At 46.2% G+C, this 16,027-nt stretch overlaps 1 protein-coding gene and 1 pseudogene across 2 annotated transcripts in view; both read left to right on the forward strand.

Annotated features, from left to right (window-relative positions):
- The window catches only part of VEPH1 (ventricular zone expressed PH domain containing 1), a 134,444-nt gene that overhangs the window by 106,390 nt on the left and 12,027 nt on the right, over window positions 1-16,027 (forward strand). For both annotated transcript variants that reach the window (XM_049774445.1, XM_049774446.1), the window contains one exon: window positions 12,022-12,142. In XM_049774445.1, coding sequence (XP_049630402.1) covers window positions 12,022-12,142 — 121 coding nt within the window. The remainder of the gene's footprint in view (window positions 1-12,021; window positions 12,143-16,027) is intronic.
- LOC126010872 (thymosin beta-4-like) lies at window positions 5,250-5,394 on the forward strand (annotated as a pseudogene).

Consider the following 16,027-nt stretch of genomic DNA (forward strand, 5'->3'; position numbering starts at 1 on the left):
GGTTGTTCATGCTCCTGGAACCATGGTTAATAGAGGAACCCTCCATTTTCAGATGTTAGATGAAGCAGCCTGGTGAGGGTGCCATCATTCAATATTGGCAGAGGCAGCAACTCACCTGGTTCTTTTCTCTGAGGATATTCTATAAAGTCCCATGCTCTGACCTTAAGGAAAGGTGCCATCTTGTCACCTGATATTCACAAAGGGTCCCATGCCATTGGGAAGACTCAGCTCAATTCTCCACCTTCTCTTCTTCACCCAGTGACTACAGAAATCAGTGTTGATGGTGAGTTGCCAGCACCTCGTGGAGGACCTGGTGCATTGGGCCTGAGCTATCACCAGTTGTGGCCTCAGTAGTAATGAGAAAGCGAGTAAGACTAATAGCTCTACAAATAAATAGTGAGCTGCTATACTTACACATTGTACACTTGAACATTTATTAAGAGAGTAGGACTCCTATGGTGTTTTTTCTACAATACAATCAAAATTTAATTGTTGAAACTAGAAGAGAAGATAAAAAAAAAGCTAGAGCTATCTTTACAAAGAAGAAATGTAAAGGCATTTACTTGCTGGTGAAAAAAACAGTCAGCTATGGGGACCAGAGTGGTAGTACAGTGGTAAGGGCTTGTCTTGTGCAGTACCCAGGCTCAATCCCAGATTTCCATATGGTCCCTCAATGACTGCCAGGAGTAATTCCTGAATACTGCCAGGTTTGTCTCAAAAACAACAAAAAACAGACAAAGCTGCCTGCTGCCACAGCATGGAACTCACTGAGCACCAAAGTAAAGGGAAGCAAATAAGAGAAACAATGAATTATGCTTTATAGAGTATTCAAGAGACTAACTTTTAGAACTTAAAGGGTTCATGAAATGAGTTGATTTTAGAGCAACATGTAGATCAATAAAATAAAAGCTCAATGCATGAATCAAACAAGTATAAAATAATAGAAATATGTTATTTAGGGGCCGGGGAGATAACATAGCGGTAAGGCATTTGCCTTAGACACTGAAGGATGGTGGTTCGAATCCCGGCATCCCATAAGGTCTCCCGAGCCTTCCAGGAGCGATTTCTGAGTATAGAGCCAGGAGTAACCCGTGAGTGCTACCGGGTGTGACCCAAAAAACAAACAAAAACAATAAATATTTACAACAACAGTGATGCCTCTTAGGGACTTTAGGAATTAATCGAAGATCTGAAAGCAATGAGGCACTCGGGTTACTCCTGGCTCTGTGCTCAGAAATTGCCCCTGGTAGGCACCAGGTACCATATAGGCTGAGATTCGAACCAACATCGGTCCTGGGTCGACCACTTGCAAGGCAAATGCCCTACCACTGTGCTATCTCTCCGGCCCCTAATAGAAATATTTTTTTTTTTTACAAAAGACCAAAGAGATACTTAAGAAGATCGAGTGTTTGTCTTGCATGACGCCAACCTGGGTTTAATCCTCGGCATCTCATATTGTCCCCCAAGCACTGCCAGGAGTGTGATTCCTGAGTTCAGAGCCAGGAGTAAGCTCAGAGCTTCACCAGGTATGACACAACAACAACAGCAGCAACAAAAAAAATTTTTTTTAACCTGAATTGTTGAAAAGATAATACATGATGAGGAGGACTCATCACAAAAATCAGAAAATTCTCCCATGTTAAAACAAAGTCCAGGGCCAGAGAGATAGCATGGAGGTAAGGCATTTACCTTGCATGCAGAAGGACAGTGGTTCAAATCCCGGCATCCCATATGGTCCCCCGAGCCTTCCAGGAGTGATTTCTGAGTGTAGAGCCAGGAGTAACCCCTGAGCACTGCCAGATGTGACCCAAAATCCAAATAAATAAATAAATAAATAGGCATAAAGTCCATTTTTATTGCCAATCATAATAGTGATACAGCTTCTTCACAGTGTTTGACAAGCTGATCTTAAATATGAGAACCAGTGCAATTCTTATAAAGGACGTAGCAGAGATTTTTCTACCAGGACAAAAAGCTTACTAAAAAAGCCAAGATAGGAATGTTGTAATTCTAGGGGGCTAAAGCTATAGTATAGCAGGGAGGGCATTTGCTTTGCACACAGCTGACCCAGGCATCCATTTGGTCCTCTGAGCCAGCCAGGGGTGATTCCTGAGTGCAGAACCTGGAGTGCCACTGGATGTAGTCCCCCCAAAAATGAATGTAATTCTTACTGCAGGGGTCAAGGGGATGGGGTATGAGTAATGGGTGGCTAGAGTTCAAGTGACCAGGGTGGGGTTAGGAGTGCATTGGTGAGTGGAATGAGGTGCTGTCACACAGGGGAAATGTGAACCTAGTCTCCTAAATAAGAAATAATCTTTTGAAATAGTGTTACTGTAATTTAAAGAGATCTCAGGAATAGCCCCAATGGATATGGACACTTGGTAGATGATAGAATATTTCAAATAAGTGAAAAATTGAAATATGTTAATAATACTATTGGGACCTGACACTCCAGATTGAAAATATAGAATCAAATCCCTTTTAGACACTAGACTGATAATTAATTCCAGATGGAGTCAGCTAAGCCCTAAATGCAATCAGTGAGACCTGACAACAATTAGATGCAATTGTCAAAGCTTGCTTTTATGACTACAAGCATAATAAGGATTTCTTAAAACATAAATAGTAGATATTATAAAGGAAACAGGGATCAATTTAGCTACAAAAAATGTGAAACTTTCTAAAAAAAAGTGAAACTTTCTGTGTGACAGAACAAGTCACTAAAATGAACACACTTTAAAAGGGACAGTTAAAATAATACGCCCCTATTAAAACTTGTCATGTGCACAGAGACAAAGACTATTGCCCATTACATTGCTTTGTGCAAGTCAACATAAATGATAATTTCATGTCTAGATCATTTTTATTAGGCAGAGAGGATGGGTTTCTGGAAACCTATGGCTTTGCTAAAGAAATTAAGATGATTTGAGAGATGGGAGGATTCCCTTCCAGGCTTCAAACTTAGCCCCTCCAATGGGCCAGCTGTCCAGTCACCATAGACCCATGTTGATGGGGGCATGAGATGCTGAAGGACTGAAATTTGAGAGGCATCTCCTAAAAGCTGGAGAGGTTCCATATGCCATAGGAATGGGCTCTCCAAGCTTTGCCCATTATGGAAACAAAACAAAATTGCATCTACTGTTGAAATCAGATGGGTTCCATCTGGCTAACATTCTGGCTAACATCATTTGTTTTTCGTCCATCTTACTATAAGACGTGCAACAGTTCCCAGGGTACTTGGCTGCTGTGTGGGAGCTCAGTATAACAGAAAGCCCAGTTCTGTGCAGAACAAAAGGAGATCTTAGCAGCTTAGTGTTTGGAGTTTCTGTGTGAATCTGGTGGCTGAATAAAGAAATGTACCAGGGGTGGGTTATGAGGGGTGGGTTTATTATTCATGAGATGTGACTTTGAAATTCTAGGGGAAAATATAAGAAGTGCAGCCACAGACCCCCATGGTCAGCCTCCCTGGGAGAGGAGCCTAAAGACATTGTGGTGTTAGCTGAGCTGTGCAGTCCCCCTTTGAAAGCAAGTTTATGACTACAGGGTGCATGGAAATTGTGATTTAAGAGGTCTCAATGGATATGGAAGCTTATTAGTTGGAACTTAGGTAGCCAGAACCAAAAAAAGTGAAAGGCAGCAACTAAGTAAGGGTGGAAAGAGAAAAAGAGATTAGATCCAAAGAAGTGGAGTTTGGGACCAGAGTGCTAGAGCAGCAATAATGCATATGCCTTGCACACAGCTGACCCAGGACCGACCTTGGTTTGATCCCCAGCTTCCCATATGGTCCCCCAAGCCAGGAGCGTTTTCTGAGCACATAGTCAGGAGTAACCCCTGAGTGTCACCGGGTATGGCCCAAAAACCAAAAACAAACAAACAAACAAAAACCTACCAAAAAAACAAAGAAGTGAGGTTGGGACCAGTCCACTGACAAAAGATTTCTCCATGACAAGCTATGATGATAGGAAATTGAGGCAGGCAATTTGGGAGGAAAGATTGGGAGATAAGAGAGGATGACTGAGGAATACGATGGTCTAGGATAGGATATTAGACCAGGCTGGTCCCTGGAGGTGCCACTTCAGATTTGAAAAGGAAATGTCAGCAGAAAGGGGTGAGGATGTGGCAGAGGAGGACTCCTGTGTATGGTAGGCAGGTATATGTGTTGTATGACCTCAATGGAAAATAGTCAGTGATTCCTCAACAACTGAACATGGAAACTGCACATATTCTGGCCAGACTTGAGGCGCTGATCTGAAAGGACGTGTGTGCCTATGTTCAAAGCAGTGTTGTTCACCAGAACCAAAATGTGAATCCCATTTAAGCAACCCTCAGTGCCCTTTGTTGTCTGTTTCTCTTTTCACCGAATCATGAAATAGTGGATTTGATAGAGAGCATGTGGCTTAAGGCTTTTCCCTCAGATACACATACCCATTTCCCCCCTCCTAGCATCTTGTGGTTTTCCCTGAACTCATATCCCCTTCAAACACAGAATAAGGAGTAGCTCAAGAACAGCACTAGATAATGGATGTGGTTTGGAAAGAAGCAGAGAGAGTGAATCCATCCACAACACTATGTGGCTCCCCTGCCTGTTCACCCCCAGCATGTCCTGGACACCACATATCCCACCTATTGCTTTCATTTCTCATGCTGTGTGACACATGGACCACCTGTCTGCACCTGCAAAGCCAGCTCCACATCTGAGCATCTGAAATTTTCCATTCCATGAGCTACCTCAGTGGATGCCACTTGACTATGGACCCTGCAGACAATCCCTGCCCTGCTCCCTCTAAACTAGCTGCATCGTGGCAAACCAGGACTTCTCCCTCAACCCCTGGCCAGGCCATATGGCCTCCATGGTAGCTATTGCAAAACTATTACTCTAGGGCCCGGAGAGATAGCACAGCGGTGTTTGCCTCGCAAGCAGCCGATCCAAGACCAAAGGTGGTTGGTTCGAATCCCGGTGTCCCATATGGTCCCCCGTGCCTGCCAGGAGCTATTTCTGAGCAGACAGCCAGGAGTAACCCCTGAGCATCGCCGGTTGTGCCAAAAAAAAAAAAAAAAAAAAAAAACTATTACTCTAAAAATTAGATTCTTGACTTCCTATTACCAGCGCTTGGGGAGCTGCAGGTATGGTGCAGATACACACAGCCCATCCTGAAGATGACACAGAAAGGGCATTAAGAACTCTCCTAAGGATTTGCTGGTGGTTGCCATTCTGCTCCATATCTTCTTGTTCTTGCGCCTTGTTGCTTTCCTCTTCAACCATGTCTGACAAGCCCGATATGGTTCAGATTGAGAGATTAAATCGAAGTTGAAGAAAACAGAAATGCAAGAGAAAAATGTGCTACCTTCTAAAAAAAAACCATTGAACAGGAGAAGCAAGCAGGCAAGTCGTAAAAGTGAGGCTGTCCATCCACACTGTACATTCCACAAGCAATGCCTTCTTATGCTGCTACTTTTAGCTGTTTAACTTAGTTAGATGTGAGATTGTATGAAGTTTAAAGTTAAATGACTGTGCTGCCCCCTTTTCACATTTTAAGATTTGGAAACTACTGACAACTACTAAGGTGCCTTGCCTCCCCCATCTGTCTTTCCTGATTGGAAGGGAAAACGTTGCATGTTATGTTGGGGAAAGGAAGAAGCCTGATGTGACCAGAGATGGAATTCACTCTGGATCCTGCTGGCTATAAAAAACAATTCATTGGAGTGCCATTTTTTTAATGGTTTAATTATATTAAAATGCACTGTTGCAAGTCAGCCCTTAATGGGGGGAATGGAGAATGAGGTCTTTCCCCTCCAGCTCGGAGCACGAGTCTGCCACCCTGTTCAGCCAGCAGTTCTGAGATGAAGTAGTGGGTAAAAGGCTAGCAGACAGTCAGGCTTGTGAAAATATCAGCTTTATTCAGAGGACAAGACTGAAGCCCAAAGCCTCAGCATCAGTTCCAGCCAAAAAGCCACTCGCCTTTAACAGACCCTTGCTTTTATCCCCCAGAATCAGGTACCACCCAATGGTGGGAGCAGAATCAGGTACCACCCTAGGATGGTAGCAGAATGCCAAGTCACACCCTAGGGTAGGGCACAATCACCGATCAGGGTAGGGTCAGTAACATAATAATCCCATTGAAATGTTTACATACACAACAATGCACAATTTTTAAATATGCAAATAAAGTTTTAAAACCTAAAAATATAAAGAACTCTCCTAAGGCATGGACCCCAATGCCTGAAGAGTGTGTCTTTTACCCAGAACACAAGCCTGAAGAGGAGACAGGCCCAGGCCTAAAGTGGCTGGCAAAAGCGACATTGCCCCTGTGATACCCACGCAGGCCTGGTCTCATATGCCAAAGTACAGCAGCCACAGCTTATATTGCCTCCATGGCTCAGCCCAAGCTTGGGAAATTTTGTTTGTTTGTTCCCATATTGCCATGGGACTTAGGCTTTATAAGCCAAAGAACCAGGCCCAAACCAGGTCCCCCGTGGCAGCTGCAGCTTGAGTACCAGTTCCTTCTCCCTGTTCCCAGGCTCCATTCAGACTGCATCACAGACTCATATGCTGCAGGAGGGAGGCCAGAAGGAAACCAGAAGGACTGATGGGAGTCCCGGGCTGCAGGCTTCAGAATAGCTCCTACTGGTTTGTTCCTGCAAACCAGCCTGTGGGCATATCTGTCAAAAGCAAAAGGAGACTTTTGTTGATGTGCACTTGGTATGGGGAGGTCTAGTTCCTAGCACCTGGGGTCCTGCTGCTGATTGAAAAGGCCACAGATGGGGAAAAGGTTCCAAGACTTGTGACTATATGACTTGAACAGTGAACACACTTTGTATCAGGGACACCAGATTCCATCCCAAGCACTGTAGAGCCTCTAAATGTGTTCCCCAAACCAAAAAAATATGAGTTCTGAATACAGACTGGTTGGCCTGGCCCAATCTTGCCAAAGATGGTGGGGCACCCTGACACTATCAGACTACCAAACTAGGGCACCCAGTGTTGGGCCTGGCTGTATTTCAGGCATGACAGACTTGGTGAATTGTGATTGTTCCAGAAACTCAAGAGCCTAAAACCACCTTGTGAAGCAGATGAGGAGATCTTCAGGCCAGGCTGGTGAGAAAGTATGTTTTATGCATCCTGAAGAGCAGTTAGAGAACCCAGTGAGGCTAAGAAAGCACCGTGCCCCATTGATTCCCATAAAAATCCATTGTGCAGCATAGATTATTCACTGTCTTTGCTCAAGCAGTCCCCACTTGTCTCCTATTAGAAGAAGGAGTCCTTCTCTGCTTTTGGAAAGAGGTACATCTCAAAAGCATAAGTCTCCAGCCAGCCACACCCCAGGACTCCTTGTTCAATTGTGCCACAAACTAACTAAAACTTATCCCATCACCAACTATGTGTAAAATATGTGGCTACCCACTTAATCCCTTCACCTAAAAACCATTAGTCCAGACGTTGATTTTGTCCCACGCTGCTCTCACCACGTGGTTTCACTACATGTGGTTTCAGTCCCCGCAGGCAGGTCCTCTTGCACCGTTTCACCTTTCTGATCTGGAAAGCGGATCCCAGGCTCACCACTTTTGTCTTTTCCATGCGCTGTTTCCACATGGCTTTATCGAAGCAGAGCAGAGCTGCACGCGTTGCTGCTTTTGGGCTGATTAGGGGCTTTTCACTGCTTTTTTGCCGTGGGATGGGCATTCTTTGCTGATCGCAGCTGCCTTTTTTTCCTGGCTGCACTTTGGAAGCCAGCTCCGCTACTGCAATGCAACTTGTTCGCAGCTATTTCCGCAGGGCACATTTGGATGTTGAGTCCAAAGTGATTCAAACTAAAAGTCCAGTCGGAAATTTTCAAAGTCGAAGTCCAAATTCAAGCCGAAGGTTATTCTCAGAAAATCAGTCTGCTTGTAGAAGCTTTTTCTTTCTGAACCTTTTCCAATTAAGGCCCTCCATCAGTATCTGAGGAGGCCAAGGTTTTTGGAAAAGGATTTTTGGCAACAAAGTTTTAGTCCTGATCTCAGATGGGAGTGATACAAGTTTTCAACTCCCCTGTTTTACTGATATTTTTGCCCCCAGAAGGGGTCGTGGCCATCTTTGAACATGGCTTCACGTTGCCAAATGCTTTGGGCTGACTCCATCTGAAAAGAGCCAAAATCAAACAGAAGAGCAGAAATCTCACCATATTCGCTGTTTTCTTGGGTTCAGGGTTCACATCCATGTCCCTGTTCAGGCGCCAGATGTAGTAAAACAGCCCTTATGATGGGCTTGGATGGAGATGGAGGCCTTTGTTCTTAGGCCCCAGCCACGTGGCTCTATCCCCCATTAACCGGCAGGTCATCATCTTCAGGTAGTCCTGGCGGGAATCAGACTCACTCAGACAGGCTTCAGGAGAGATAACATCTTTATTGGCCCTGGCCCATGTGTGTGGCCTATATCATAACCAATTATGCTGTATATCTATTCAGCCCTGCATTGTACTTGTCTCTCAGCCATCTCTGCTTCTGCTACCTCTCCATGCTGGCAAAGACCCTAATCCCTTGGGTCAAAGGCCTTATCTAACCTTCCCAAGACCCCTTTCAGGAATGGGCGGGTCTTGCAGGTAAAGATACATATAATATCCACCCAAGACCCCTCTCAGAAGTGGGCGGGTTCTTGCAGGTAGTTAGACCTACATCCAGGGTGGAGTCACAGGTGCCCTCCTCTGGCTCCACTGTATTCTCTACCATTGCCCCAGGCATGATGAAAGAGCCTGCCAGTGGTGTGGGGAACTGGGCATCTATCTTCCACTCCATAACCCAGTCCAGGTGTTGATGCAAACACTGCAAAACCCCCTCAAACCTAGTAGCACCCCTACACATCCTGCTCAGGTCTCCTTTTAGCTTGTTCGACCATTGTCAAAAAGTATCTGTGCAGGGCTGAAGACCTGGGTCGTCAACTTGCAGCATTTGGATCTTCTACTGCTGGTCCCTGTTGGTTGCTTGGTGCATCAAGAGGAGTCTCCCTCTTCCAATGCTGTGTACATGTGCTCGCACATAGCATGAATCCCAATCCTTTTGGTCACCCTATCCTCAACTGTAACTCTTATGAATTATTTTAAATATATTCAGGCCCAGTATCTGCAGGAGGAAGTGAATTTTGAAAGGCATAAAGCTTGGGAGGTGGGAATTGTTGAGGGTACCCATCCCCAAACCTTTCCACCACAATTCTACTGGAACTAAAAGACTCACAGAGTGACTCTGCTTGGCTAGAAATTCTCTTAGTGGGAGGGCATCTCCAAAAGGAACATCATATTAAGGGAATCTTACCTCTGAATAACTTGATTTTACTATCTTAACAACTAGCCGTCAAGGAATTCCTAGGCAAGACATGGGGAAATTGTATGTGGGAGGATGAAGACAGGTAGGAGAGAGAAACCAAAAATAAGAGATCACAGTTGCCAAAGTACCTTTTCTCTACAACTATTTATGCTACTTGGGGGGTGGACCCCAGACTTCTCTTCCCATCTGCACCTCGAAACTTCTTTCTCCATCTAACCACTGCTCCAACCTAATCATTCCGAGGTCTCCAGTGCACCCCCACATGTCCAGGCCCTACGGCATGCCAGCTTCAAGGCTGACACACAGCAGCACTGCACCATCTGCCTGAACACTTCCAAGTCACTTTCCAAAACAAAGGCGCCTTATAGGTACTAGCCCAGGACATGGACAGTCTGAGAACAGGATCAAACATGCCTGGAGTTTTCTCCCCAGGCCTCGGCTGGCTCCAGGTGTTTGTGGGATTGGAAAAGTTCTGCCTCCTGCTGTGGGAAATCAAGCTTATCTCCGTGCATACGTGTGGCCAGGCTCAGGCTACAGAAATGCCACTGTTCTGAGATGGTTATTTATGACCATCTGCTTTTTTGCCATAAATTTTAATATGGATCTCCTCCTTTGAAACCAAAGAGCCTCAGGAGCCCTTCTCTTGGGAACATACTTCTAAAAAAGTCTCCATTGTCCCTACTGACACTTGAGAGACTTTGTTCTCACATTCGTATGGCTAGAGCCTCCCCAGAAAGGGCTTGGACAGGAGACAGGGAGTCTCTGCAACTGGAAGTGCTGTCTTCAGCAGATGGGGCACCTCGGGGTCAGCCACAGAGCCTGCAGGAGAAAAGTCTTCTGTAAAGTATGCTGGAAAAGGATGCCTTTCCCACTCCCACTGAGTCTTTTGTCTCAGAAAGAAATTTATTTTAACACTTGCTGGCCTGACAGGCACCTCTGGGTGCTGAGGGCATGACCTTCAATGGGCAAAGAATCCTGCCTTTGGCAGCTGTGAATGCTGGCGAAGAGCCAGGAGGAAACAGACCCCTTCATGGGTTCTCAGTCCTTGGGCCTGAGCCTGCAGAGATGGAGACCACCTCCCTATAGTCAGACAAGCCTTGGAGACCGTGAGTGCCCTAGAGTGGTCATGTCTGCCTTAAAGAAGCTTCTCTCTCTCTCCAGCTAAGCCACGTGGGTGAGACTTGGGGACCTCCACTTCTTATTTCTCAGGCATCTTAGGAGCTGTTCTGGATGGGAGAAGTTTGGAATGAGGGCTCCAGAGAAAGGAAATAAAGTCACAGTTCAAAGGGTAAATGTGTGCTATCTGGGTGGTGTGGGCTGGCCTGAGAGAGCAGCTGTCTGAATGTGCCCTGCTGTGCCACCACAGCCTTCTGAGCAGCCAGGCTATGTGATGCAGGCGGGTAAGCTCATCATCTCCCTCCATAGACTCTCCCATCACCTCAGCAGGAGCATGTTGGTAAGAGACCCAAGCACAGAAAACATGGCAGACTACTTGGGGTGCTATTTGGGATGGGTGTGGGAAGATGTAATAAATTTACTGCTAAGAGATGAGACACAGGCCTTACATTAAAAGCAGCATAGCCATGCTCTGGTGTTGTCTTAATATAAATTAAATTGTTCTAACGTTGGTGTGAGAATGGTGAGGACTTACTAGACTCAACCAGGCTCCCGCAGCCCCTATGGTCTTTCGGGTCTGAAGGTTGCAGGATGAGGGCAGAGAGATTCACAAAGCAGTCAGATGAAGTTTCAGGAGTCAACCCAAAAACCAAAAAAGAAAAAAAAAAGACAGGCCCGGAGAGATAGCGCAGCGGTGTTTGCCTTGCAAGCAGCCGATCCAGGACCAAAGGTGGTTGGTTCGAATCCCGGTGTCCCATATGGTCCCCCGTGCCTGCCAGGAGCTATTTCTGAGCAGACAGCCAGGAGTAACAACTGAGCACCGCTGGGTGTGGCCCAAAAACCAAAAAAAAAAAAAAAAAAAAAAAAAAAAAAAGGAGTCAGCCAGCTTTATTTCACAGTCATACTGCTCCTGTACACCTCCTCACATGGCCTCTATCCTAGCAGCTACTTCTCCACTCCTAATGGGCTCTCTCGGCCTCTGTCTCCCTTTCAGCTGCTTGTACCAGGCTTCCTAACTGGCTTCCAGGCTAAACAACTCCCTGTGGTGATATTCCTGCTGCTGCTTCCTTGATGATACTGAATTGCTGATGCGAATCTGATGCTGTATCTATGATGATGGTGGCTCTCTCTCCTGATGATGCCTCTCATACACTTCTCTCTCTAACTCTCCTTCTTATCCCCTCTCTCCCCCCTGCAGACTCCTCTCCCCGCCCATTCCAGGTGTGCGCAGTTCTGATCATTCAGGTGGAATAAATTCAGGTGGGGGAGGGGATACCCACACTCTTAGATAGGTGTAAAATGCGAACACACTTGGAAGCACAGTTGGGAACTGAGGGGTTAAGCCACACACATCCACGTAGCCACCATTTCCTGCACAGCTGACCTGTTGAAATCCGTTTTTGATCGAGACAATAGTTTCCATATTCTCTAAAATGCGATTAAACCTCCCTTTCCACCTCTGTGCCACCAGCACCCACTTGGTTTCTAGAAATTTTGGAGTTAGATTCCAGAAGATTCTGGGCAACTTGGATCTCTCAGGGTACTCACCCTGTGGCCCTGGCACATAGAATGCACCTGAGGAGTCCTTCTGTGCTTTTTCCCCTACAGGACCTGGATCAGCTGCAGCTTCGACTGGAAGAAGTGAGGTTCTTCGATGTATTTGGCCTGAGCGAAGCTTCGGCAGGATCGTGGCAATGCTTCATGTGCAACAATCCGGAGCGAGCAGCTGGTGAGCCCCTAGAATGAGCTGGGCCTCCCTCCCAGACACATAGGTCCTGCTGAGGCCAGACCTCCAGTAGACTCCGCTGCTTGCCCAGTGGAAGTGAGGGGAAGGGAAGAGGCCAGAAAACTCCCCAGGTACCAGGTCAGAGTGATAGAACAGTGGGGAGGGTGCTTGCCTTGTACATGACAGACCAGGGTTCAATCCCCAGTATCCCAAGTGGTCCTCCAGGCCCTGCCAGAAGTCCTCCCTGAGTGCAGATCCAGGACTAACTTTTGAGCACCACCAAGTGTAGCCCAAAAGCAAATGAAAGTCCTAGTATATGCTCGCCTGCTTCTTCTATTTGCTAATGTGACACCCGGGCATGTCAGAAGCCCCTCCCAGATATGGGAGATCCTCACTGCCTGGGTGGCACATGGCCACCATCGCTTTCTCCTTGTGCGTGGCACCGTCACCTGGGCAAATGGGAAGGACTGGAGGGGGACCCCTGGCTGGCAGTTCTGCCATTAGCCTCCAACCTTCTATCATGATTACAACTGAGCTGGAGCCTCTCTGGGCCACACAAGCCAGACCAGCCTTGACAGCTGTTGTGAAGCAGAGCTTTCTCACCCCTCTGTGGGTGGACAGGGAAACTGATGCAACAAAGTGTGGTAAACACCTGAGTTCCCAGGGACTGAGAGCTCACTGGTCCTAAAGGGGCTCTCATCATGCTTGTTCCCTTAGCCGGGGTGGGACTTGGTTCAGAGATTACTCTGCTGGCCATCTCAGGCTGCCCATGGCACTGGGATCTTGGTGTCACTTTTTAGAATTTTATCCTCACAGGATACTGTGTGCCCAAAATGTCCCTGCTTGGGAATGGCTGTAGACAGAGGGAAGTGTGTGAGGCCCCAACTAGAGACTGGCTTTGCAAGGGAGCACCTCACCTCCTATAAGGCCTTTGCAAACTCCACAGTGTGGGGCCAGTGTGTGCCCCAGAGCAAGCCTGTTCTGCCAACTGCTGAGACAATTGGGGCTGAATCAAATAGTGTTGATTAGCCAGATAGAGATGTGATGGGCCTGCAGAGAGGAACCAATTAAAATGTATCCCCCATGGAACCATCTGGAAAGCTGGTTGTCAGGACTTGAGCACCAATTGTGGGCTTATTCTAAGAGCTGGTATGAAGAAGAGTGAACCCCCTCTTTCTGAATAGTTAAAGTGAAAGAACAGGCAGTAGAGTGGCTCAGTTAGTGGGCTTCTGATAAGCTGTAGGGCACCTAATGCAGATGTGTGACACGGAGAGATCCAAAGCCACAGCCTAACAACTCAGACACTCCTCAGAACCAGTGTGGTAATTTGGTGGCTCCATACTCAAGTCTGTATCTGGCCAAAGTGGACATCAGAGATGGCCCTGGGCTACAAGCTCTCAAGTCTACGTTTTATTCAGGTTTGCTCAGGTTCAAGTGTTTGGAAAGGACATAACACCCTGCTTCCTCAATGGTGTTCCTTAGTCAGTACAGATAAAAACTATAGGCAATAAAAACACAAACAAAGCTAAATATTGTACAGTAGAACAGATTGGGCCACAGTGGTTGGCCCTGAAACCGTCAGCATGCCTGCATGCATTGACTTGTTTCCTTTGCAGCATAAAAGGAGGCCAGGGCTTGAAGGAAATCCTGTTTAGAGCATTAATTCCCCCAATTGCTAGACTTTCTGAGAAGTTGACATAGCTTGTTGATCTAGTCTAATATTAAAATAACCACCTAAATTATAAATTTATTTTCATAAAAAGGCCTTAACATGGTATAGTTGATAAATACATTAGTAATGACTCTGTGCATGTGGTAAATACAAAGGTGATGAGACCCAGACATAAACATTTTGAGGTTGGGTTGGCTGGCTGGCTTAGTTCTGGCACCCTACTTTTTGTTTCCATTCTTGTTCTGGTTGAGCTTGGTATCAAATATGAAGGCAGAATATATGTTTTCTAGAGAGGTCATATTCTAGTTAGCATCAGAAGGTGTTTTTCCTTGTAGTTTTTTAGCAGGGAGTAATGCTATCAAGGGAGGAAAAGTGGGAGGGGGTGAAAGGTGGGAGGAGATGAATGTGTAGATGACCTGATGGAAGAATGGACAGAGAAATGTATGAATGAAAGGAGGGAGGATAAGTGGGTGATGCCAGATGGATGGACTAATAATACAATGGGCCTTGTTGCTTTTTAGTGTTTGGTTATTTTTGTATGGTCTGTGTTGGGGTCACACTTAGAGAGGTGCGCTTAGGCTTTACTCCTGGCTATTCACTCATAAGTTACTCCTAGCAGGCTCAGGGGATCATATGGGATGCTAGGGATCAAACCCATGTCAGCTACATGCAAGGGAAACTTCCTGACCACTGTGCTATTGCTCTAGTCCCATGCCTTGTTATTTTTTTTAATTGTTTTATAGATTGAGATTCTGTGCATTGTTAATGACAGTTTCTCACTATGTGCCTTGTGGGTGGATGTAAACCCTACCATGTGCGGGGGAGTCAAATCTACAGGGGCCTTTCTATCTGTGTTGTTCTGAGAATTGCGGCTCCAGTAAAAAAAAAAAAAGTGCCTGCTACTTCTGCCTTTGCACTGCTGTGTTTACTTCTTGCTGTAGTCTCCTTTTATGGGCCATTGTCAGCTTGGGGTAGGGTTGTGATGGGGGAGCAACTTTGTGTGTCCAGAGAAAAAGGGAAAAGAGACTGGATTGGGGTTCTTGTCTTCTGAAGAACTGGCAAATGGGGCCAGAGTTGTGAGTACATCGGGGAGAGCAATTACCTTCCACATGACCGACCTGGGTTCAGTATTGGCATCCCAAAGAGTCCCCCGAACACCACCAAGAGTGATTCCTGAGTGAAGAGCCTGGAGTAATCCCTGAGCACCATGAGGTATCACACACACACACACACACACACAAACACACACACACACACACACACACACATACATCAATGAAATCATTGTTTTCAAGTATTTATTGTTCCAAGATTTAAATTAAATTTCTGCTCCACCTCTCCACACAATGAAAGCAAGACCAGAGAGAGACACAGAAGCTTCTGGTGAGACAGCAGGGATAGGCTCGAAGTTGAAGCCTTTCCTCACAGTCCCCTTGACACTGTTCCTGCAGGGATGAAGGCTTGTCAGCTCCCACCAACTACTACAAATGTACAGACATTCAGAGGAGTCTAAGATCTGTTGCCAAAGAAATAGGCCTTTTGTCTAAATGGGTGCAGTCAAAGGCTGAATAAACTCATTCTAGACCCATCTGACTGGAAGAATTTTAGTTGTCCACATACTACACTATGGACTAGTATATGCTATATAAGCTCCTCCCCTCCTTTGCTCATCATGAGTCCTTTCTACAGATGAAGAAACCAAAACAGTGAGGTTAAGAAATTTGTCCCACATCACACTGATTCCAAATACTGGATTTTAAAAACCTTGAGTAATTCCTAAACCTGAGACTTCAGCCCTTCAGCTAAATCCATGCCCAGGACAGAAAACTGGAAATTACAAGAGCCATGATTTAAGAATGTGATGATAGTGTGGAAAATCCAAGCAGGGTCCTCCTAGTGTCGATGAAAGAGAAGGGGCCCTGGGCCAGGAGGCTGTGGGAAATGACTGCCATGGTAATTTCCATGGTTCCAACAGTGACTCCACCCCAGCCTTCCAGCTGCTGAGTCAGTCTCTGATCATCGTCTTATGAAGATACGCTGAGAAGATTAACCAGCCATGAAGATTACTCACTGCCCTTGGAGACGTACATATTGGGGTTGGTTCTGATCCCCATGAGTGAGAGGCTGGAGATAGAGCACACAGTGACGCAGCACAGACTTGTTTCAGGAAACCCAGCAGAGCCTCCCTCAGCTGCTGCATGCCCGAGTGCTGCCCT

This window comes from Suncus etruscus, chromosome 6 (assembly GCF_024139225.1).
Source record: "Suncus etruscus isolate mSunEtr1 chromosome 6, mSunEtr1.pri.cur, whole genome shotgun sequence".
In the NCBI taxonomy this organism is placed as follows: Eukaryota; Metazoa; Chordata; class Mammalia; order Eulipotyphla; family Soricidae; genus Suncus; species Suncus etruscus.